The 8,693-nt window shown below is 38.7% G+C and overlaps 1 protein-coding gene across 2 annotated transcripts; it reads right to left on the bottom strand.

Moving 5' to 3' along the window:
- Positions 1–273: 273 nt before the first annotated feature.
- On the bottom strand, positions 274–6,477 carry LOC106964546 (interphotoreceptor matrix proteoglycan 2-like). 2 transcript variants are annotated; one of them, XM_015060130.1, is made up of 6 exons: positions 5,986–6,477; positions 5,648–5,878; positions 2,947–3,113; positions 2,815–2,840; positions 2,677–2,709; positions 274–550 (listed from the first exon to the last, which is right to left on the bottom strand). In XM_015060130.1, the coding sequence occupies exons 1-6, from the start codon at positions 6,062–6,064 to the stop codon at positions 487–489; spliced, it is 600 nt and encodes a 199-aa protein (XP_014915616.1). In that variant the 5' UTR covers positions 6,065–6,477; the 3' UTR covers positions 274–486. The 2 variants fall into 2 exon arrangements, with proteins under 2 accessions (XP_014915616.1, XP_014915619.1); XM_015060133.1 differs by lacking the exon at positions 2,677–2,709.
- Positions 6,478–8,693: the final 2,216 nt, after the last annotated feature.

The raw sequence follows: 8,693 nt of genomic DNA, 5'->3' as shown, positions 1-8,693 counted from the left end.
GTCTGCAGTGCTCCTTGGCCTTCATGATCCCGTTTGCTCACTAATGTTCTCCTTCACAGACAAGAAACACATTTATATTGAGATTCAACTACACACAGGTGGAGGATGTACTTCCACACACTCCACCTTAACTAATAAGTTAATCTCTTAACTTATTAGGCGATGTCAGACAGCTACAAGTTATTAAACGTATTGAATACAAATGAGTGTCAATTTTCAAATTATGATGAAAAACCACGTGCGTCATTTTCCTTCCACTTAAAGCTTTGTGTTGGTCCAGCGCGTAAAATCCCAATATATTAAAGTTTGTGGTTGCAACGCGATGAAATGTTGACCCTAAACTGTCCTAGAATCTCAGGCTGAGCTGAACTAAAGTGAAGCTCATGGATTAAACACACAACAAGACAAGTAAGTAGCTAACTCCGACACCACAACCGTTCCTGATGAGGTTTGTAATAAGCATGCGAGTATGTCGCAGGGTTGCTATCAGCAGTGACACTGACCTAAGTCAGGGGCTTCAACCGTTTCTGAACTCGCTGGTGTTGGTGTGCTGTAGAACGGGAAGAAAAAATGTTTATACAGCGTTAATCCCAGATTACAACATCATGTGGACTGTGGGTAAAGATGGGAACAAAAGTTAAGAGATAACTTTGTGGATTTTACTTTAACATAAATCTCAAAGGAGAAGAAAATAATGATTTTTTTTTCTCATAGCAAAGATGTTCGAAGCGACAATGTGATGTAATTAGGTTTATCCCTTACATTTAGCACAACATAGCACAAGTTATCATTTACTGCGGCAATAAACTTAAAATTTAAAACATTTTCAGCTATTTTCCTTTTTCTTTGACAACCCTCTTTCTATATTACTTATCACTTATTTAAACATTTTTGTATTGGGTGCTATTTTTGCATCATAAAAGGTATAAAGGAAAGCATCACGATTTTTAGCTCTTCGTTGTGTAGCGTTTTTGTAACCACAAAATTTTAATTGCATTAATTTCATTTCATCATTCCACTGATCTTTATTGTATGATTTGATAATGGGAGAAATTGTTCCAAATTATATTTGAAATCTAAAATAACTTCAAACTGTCCAACAGGCAATGTAAAATGACTTCCAATATGTCTATATTATATATAGACATATATATAACAATTTTAGTGTTTTATTTACATTACAATGTCAAACAGAATGAATCAATGAAGTTAATTTAAGAGACCCTGAACTTCTTTTGACACATTTTGTCACACAAAATTCAATACATTTTCTGCAAAATTTTAAAAGTCTTAGTTGATAACTACACCATGTTAAAGATTACATGGGTATTCGACTCCTACAATTATGTTTTAGGTAGTCACTGATGAATAATTTGGCCGAAAAATTATTATTATTATCATTATTATTATTATTATTATTATTATTTTCATTTAATTAGTTGCAAAAATTTGCATTAATAAATGACCAAGCTAAAACAACAGCCACAATGTTATCCTTTACAAAGGGAACTCAAACAAATACCTGCATACAGAGAGGGAAATATTTATTTGATCCGCTGTTAATCTTTAAAAGTTTCTACAAAAAATGAACAGCCTGAGTTTTAACATGTTATTGCAAAGAGACAGAATATCTACCAAGAATCCAGAAAAGGTGAGTTAGATAAAGCTTTAAAAAAAATTGATGTGCATATCAATAAATGAAATAAGCAAAAAAAAATAAATAAATAAAAAATAAGGACTTTGAAATTGGTGGAGATATTTAGAATTTTCCGGTAAAGACATCGTTCTAATAGTTAATCTTTGTTTAGGAGGGGGTTTGCTCCACTAATACAAGAAGAAATGATCTGCCCAAATAATTTGGGGTTGTGTTTCCTGGTTGTAAGAACATTACAGACAACGCTCAGCATCCTGTCCGCTAGACTGTCATACAACAGCAGAGCGTCTTCAGTCAGAAGCCTCTCTTGAGTCACTGTAACACTGACTGCTACATGAGATCCTTCTTTCCCACATCCATCACCATCTACAACAACTGTTTGAAGGAACTTGTATAAAATGAGTCACAACAACATTTATTTTTTCCCTAAACCCCGTCGTGGCAGAAAGTTGATGCCACGTTTTGAATTAGGTCATATGGGCAACTTTTCTATTGGCTGAGTCAACAGGGAGCTGCACCGACGTGGACTGAGCAGGCATCCAATGCTTCCAGCTTCAATAAGGGATACTAACTTATGTGTGCTGCGCAAGGCTGCACTGTATTTTATCCGTCCTCTGGATGTCAGATTATTTCCTGTATTTTAAATGGATCAGGGGGGTCGAGTTGGCAAAACAGCAGCTCATTTTCCAGGGCACCTTTTCCATCCTGCAAAAGGTCTGAATGGAAGCAAATACTCATGTGCTTATTTTCACATAATGACATCAATATGAGTAATATGATTTAACAATAACAGTAATGTTATTTTTGTATTTTTGATAGATATTCTCTTTGAAAATCTAATGTAAATACTGTTCATTTATATGCAGAAAAACGTCAGGGGAGCACATAATTATCCCCCCTGGCTGTACATCTATGATCAACCAGTCAACTGAATTTATGAATCCTTGGGATCAGAAGGCGAGTTTGATTACAGATGAGTAGGAATATGAACAGGTAAGGTTGAATGGCCTTAACAACCTTACCTGCACATATGCTTCCAGGACCGGGTGGGCTCACTACAGACGGTGGGAAGAATGACACGTTTACCAAAACACAGACTTCATGGTGAGAAAACATTCACGTTTCAGTGACGCATTAAACAAGCGGACGGTTTGCTTTACCTTTTAAAAACTGAATGCGACATTCTCTGAAAACATAAAACAGTGTTAGGAACTTCAGTGTCAACCTGCCAGCAGACATATTGGTTTCACACAGATTTCCACTTCCATAAAGTCAGTAGAGTACATGCTCACCTCTTTGACCAGAGCCTGATGCTCCTCTGACTGGCTAAAATAGCTGCCGATATCCTGCACAGCGACTGTGCCTTCCTGGCACCGGCTCATCCAGCTTTGGTACTCGTCTTGCTCAGGCAATCGATCCCAGAAGATCTTGAAAGCCTCCCACACGGTTTCCTGGCACACTGGTCACCAGAGAAAGAGGCCATCAACCGATTAACCAAACACGCAGGCCTTTCTGTTTGACAATGTGGTACTGGGACAAAGTCGACCGCTTCCTATTATGGCGTAAAATTTCTCACGGGAACATTTTTGAATAATTCAAACAAAGAAAAAGTCAAGATGTACAAACGGCAACATTACTTCACGGCTCGACCCGCTGGGCTCCTCTGCAATGTCAGAGGGCTGTTCGGTCCGTCGCCTGCAGGCCTGACCTGAATAAATCCCCACTTTCTACTATCACAGCCAGATAAACAGACAGAAGCTGCTCGGGCAGCATTAACGAGTCAAAACAGTCGGCATATTGTGGGCAGATCCCACTTTTGCATCCGTTTGCTAAAAGTCTCATTGAGCCAAATAAAGCAGACATTCTACATGGTTGCCGTGTTCAGCTGTGAAGCACACATTTCATTCTTTTTTTAACAAGTCATTTTCAGTTTTTAGGAAACTTTTTATTTCTGCTTAAATGAAATGATTAGACTAACAACACATACACCATGAAATAAGTCAGAAATAGTTTGCATAAATGAGTGGACCTGACCTTCCTCACTCTCCACAGAAAGTAACAAACATCTCTCATCGCTTTGGGCGCTCCATTCAAGCTGCAGGTTTTCTGCATGTCACCATTCTGTCTTTCAGTCACTCCACCACCCGGCGTCCACCGACGGGCCTCGAGGTCTGGCTCAGTCTACTCATTCTCTAGGAGATGGTTACCATGATGAGCAACATGGGCATGAAATGACAAAGTCAGAGCCTAGATGCTAAGTCCACTCATTCTGATGCATATTTAAGCATTTGTGTTTCGCTGGCCGACTCAAATCATGTCACTTTCTGGTACAGCGTTAACTTTTTTGCTAATTTTGTCAAAACTGAGTCACGCCAAGACGTGTTTTGCGAAACTTTCAGTCGATAATGTGTGGCTTTTCTCGAGGATGCAAATGGACAGCCATTTAAATCTGGAGCAAAAACTGTAGAGAAGCAAAAACAAACAAAAAAAAAAAGTGGTTACTCCTCCCTTAAAAATTCACCTCAGCGCTGTGATCTAAATTATTATTGATTGAGATTAAAAACAGAGGGAATCTTGTCCATTCAGGTTGAAAGAATAAACTGAAATCAGAAAGAAACAACGAAGGTGAAATTGAGTCCAGAGGGAGTGATTTAATTTTCCGATGGACTGATTCATCTGAGGTCATCTAAAAGAACATCAAGCGGGTCTTTAAAAAGAGTTTGATGACTGCGGTGGCACGCCACGACAACAGCTGTTTCTGCTGCTTCGTAAAATTGTTTTGGGGCCTGGATGTGCCCTGGTCTTATTTTGATTTTTATCAGCGAGCAGAAGTTTTAGTAAAGGTTTTAAAGCATTCCTCCACCATCAGGAACCACAACATATAATACTCATCTTATTAGTTCACCATCACATTGTGGCTAAAACAATTAAATTCATATTTTCATCCTCCGCTCTCTTCATGTTATTCTAAGTTGGCTTAACAGGCTTTTGTGGATATAACCGCTGCAAACAGTTAAATCTTTGGACGCTGCCATAGGTTTAGAGACATGAACTACCTTTTAATTACATGATCATTTTCTACATTTTAAATTTAATCAAACCGATAAAATAATGTAGTAATTGATCGCCTACTTCTACTATTGATGTAACTTTAGAAAATAATTGCTGCAGCTAAAAATTATATAACATTAAATAAGACTGTCTTTCTTAAAAAAAAAAAAAACTTTTTGCATTTTTTATGCGTCTAGTTACAGTGGATGATTGCTGCGGTCATTATGTTCCTAATTATCTGCACTTTGCAGCTCTCCCGTAAATTAAGGACTGAAAGAACCAGTTATCTGCTGTGCAAAATCCTTTCTTTCTTAGACATGTAGCTTCATATTTGAAAGTATCTGAAAGTTTTCAGTCGGCCTCTCTTTGCTCCTCTTCTGAAACGGTGATTGTTATTGTCTCTTGATGTAAGTTGGCCAGAAACTCTGGGCCTCATAGAGCAAGGAAAGTCACATTTCTAATCATCTCTGACGTTTAGCTTGGGCCTGCAGCTATTTTCTTGGAGTCATCTCATGACTTATGAAGAGGAACACATATTTACATTACTAGAAGGGCGTTCTCCCTCGTCTTTCCCATTTTAATGAGGCTTCTATATGCCGTTATAACTGCACCCTAGTTATTTCTACTTATAAAAGCCATCCATACATTACAAAAACCCTAAGTTGCACATATATCATTCCTGCCACCAACTGTTGAAGATGCTTTATCTGTAAAGTTTTGCTCCCGTTTCCTGTAATTTGATGTCATCTGGGTGAAATGTGCCACACGGTGTAAAGCAGGTAGGCAAAGCTGCCACCTGCTGAGATGTGTGCTGCTTTCCGAGCGTGCTCTTGTGTTTCACTTGGGTAAAGTGACCCTGTGAGCGGACCGTAGCCTTTTCCAAATGTGTACCTCATTAGATCCAACGGCTCTCGGCCTCCAGACAAAGCCCAGCCCACTTACCTCTGAGGTGAAAATAGCCTAAATGGTTTGCAACAACCTCCTCGGCAGTCTCTTGTCCACACAGTCTGAGTCCACTCTGATAAAAGATATTCCTTTTCCTTCGAGAGGTGACGGCATGGCCGTCGTGAGATGCCTTCACATCAGACACCCGGATGATTTGAGGAAACGCCACCGGCTCCTGAGAAAAAGGCTTACCCAGGTATCCCATAGAGGAGCCTTCCAGCGTGGCATCTGTACAATCACAGGGAAAAAATTTTAAAAAATATACTGAAAAACTTTCTTTTTCTCAGCTGCACATGAGTATGCAGAAAACATTTGGTTTACTACCAATTCCTTACCTGAGAGTCTGCTCAAAATTATGACTGTGAGGCTAAAGAGAGCACAAAAGAACACACTTCTCCAGGAAGCGCTGCTCATGTTAAATCCGTGATTGGGTTTAAATCCGTGGACTCGGAAAGGGATCAAGAAGACATGTCTTTCCTCTCGAGTGACGACATAGCTGCTTAAGGGTTTGCATAGTTCAAAACTCTCCAAAGCCAAAGGAAGACCAATAATGATGAGAAAGCATTTGACAATAGAGCCCGTCCCTGGTTTGGTTCACTGTGTGGCAGAAAGGTGTATGTGTGTGTGTGTGTCACCGTGCCGAGAGTCCAGCCCCTGGCTCAGGTGGACAGGCAGATGGCCTGTAGAGAGAAGGGGATTTTTTAATTCTCTCTAATCCTGTTGTTTTTAAGCCTGTTAGAAAAACTCGTCAAGAAGATACTGGAACAAAGCTGTGAAGGGAGGACAAACGGCGAGGGGCAAAGAGAGAATGAAGCAGAAAGCTGCAGGAGGAGGGTTATCTTTGAGAATGAGAGAGGTGTGTGCGTTTAAGGTGCCGTTATTTCAACAAAGGCTTGTTCGAGCCTTTTGGAAAAAACATCAAATCCACTATATTTCAATCTAAACACGCCATAAAACAAATAAAGCAAGAATAATTGAGAGTCTACAAGTTAATACACTTTTTTCTAAATTAAAATAACTAAAATCTCCCCGACTTGGGCCTAACCCTTCTTGTAGATTTTATCCTGCTTGTGTAAAACGGATCAGTCCCTTCTTGGCCTTAAGTAGTCATCATACACATGCAATTAAAAATAAAAGAGCAGAGAAGTACGTTCTCCAAAAAGTAACTGGTAGAAGTTTGGATTTATCATGGATAAATACAAATATGTAAACCACCACTAACTTTTTTCACTATTTTGTACTCAAACTTCGGACATGATTTAATATTTCACCACTCTTTTTACCCAATTAGAGCGATTTTAAATGTTTTCTGCCACGGACCTGGCATTAGGTCAGACGGTGTTAGTAGAAGTATTATCAGGCAAATACACCAGAATCAACACTCTGTGCTGCAAGTGTTGCAGCTAAAGACTGACATTTACCCAATCTTTGCAAATTATTGCTGCATTCGTGATGGTGAGCTGTTCACCAAGCATGGTCTCTCAAAGTAGGGTAACAATTTTCAGCCCAGTTTTGGTCTAATAAGAGATGCGACGTTCAACACTCTTGCAACTCTCCCATAATCGGATTGTTTTGAGCGCACAAGTCACAAACACCTTGAAATCGATGACAGATATGTTCTTATTCACTTCTACCAGTTTCGTGGCTTCCCAAAGCAACTGGTTGACCCAGATTTTATATAAAAGGCATTAAAAAAAGTTCAGATCTGAAAGAAAATCTTTTTCTTCCCACATTTTATGTTAGGCACAATTTTTGGTCTTTCACATCAGACCTTAATAAAATACACCGACAACTTTGTGTTTGTCCTAGAAGATGTGAGTAATGTTGGAGTACAAAAACTTTTGCAAGACAAATGTTTTAGTTAAATGGATGGCACAGTTCAGTAGGCAGATCTTCAAATCAGACGGACTAAATATACCTGAGCATGTAACACTTGGCAGATTATTCCAGCAAGCACTACAATGTAAACACGTTTTGGCTAAAGGGAGCTAAAGAATTCAATTTGCCACAGTGCAGTGCATGTAAACAACGATCAAAAACTATTGGGGGGGGGGGACGTTTGCAAAGCTTGGGAAAACTATTAAGCAAAAGAATACTCTTAAATCTGTGGATTTCTTTAAATCCACAGATTTGAGCAAAACTGGGTTTTGCTCATTTCAAATCAAAAATACCAAACAGTCGTATTTAGTTTGTTCAAGAAGCTTTACTGCACAACAGAAACCAAACTGCATTCTGGGAATGAGCTAACTGATGTTCATCACACACATTCATCCTAAACAACTAATTCAATTACAGACGTCGAGTTAAAAATATAAATATAAAACAAAAAGCCAGAATGTGGAAAAACAAAATGAAATAAAATAAAATTAGGAGTCTTATGACAAACTCAAACAGCAGTAAAGGCAGCAAACTGGGGCTAAAGTGATAAGTTTTAAAAATCTCATCTAAACAGCAAATTGAACCAATGTCACCAAGTTGGGATTTTAATGCTTTTAACAATTTTTTGACCGCAAGAGAACAAGTTCAACTTCATGTCGTCAATTGTAAAATCTATACCAATATATATATATATATATTAACCCTACTGTAGAGATAATGAAGCCGAGCGGTAAGTGGGTGTAATTTATGTCATGTGGGACCAGTGTTGGGTTTTCTTGTGCACAGAGAATAAATGCTTTGCTTCACAGCATAGAGGTGACTGAATCGTTTCCTTCCTTGCTACAATCCAGAGGTTTAAATCTTGGTAAACAGATGGAATAATCCCATCACAATAATCAGATCATCTTTAACTTGAACAAACCCAACGCACGTAAGATCAACAAAGCAGGTCAACTAACTCCAATTGTTTCTTCGTGAGCTACTCTCCAACACTGTCCTGTTTTCACTTTCAAACCAATATTTAAATACAGCTTCTGTTTAATTTTTTAAATACAAATTTTTATAAAAGTCAACTGAGCATTTGGGGGGGGGGGGGGGAAAGGGGAAAAAAAAAACCAACCACCCTCCCAGATTAGCAAAATTTTTGGCCTTAATTGGGGGGGGA

This window comes from Poecilia latipinna, unplaced genomic scaffold (assembly GCF_001443285.1).
Source record: "Poecilia latipinna isolate Pla-1442-1.1 unplaced genomic scaffold, P_latipinna-1.0 Scaffold1689, whole genome shotgun sequence".
Classification (NCBI taxonomy): Eukaryota; Metazoa; Chordata; class Actinopteri; order Cyprinodontiformes; family Poeciliidae; genus Poecilia; species Poecilia latipinna.
The sequence above is the reverse complement of the archived record's forward strand: the minus strand, read 5'-3'. Positions and strand labels throughout refer to the sequence as shown.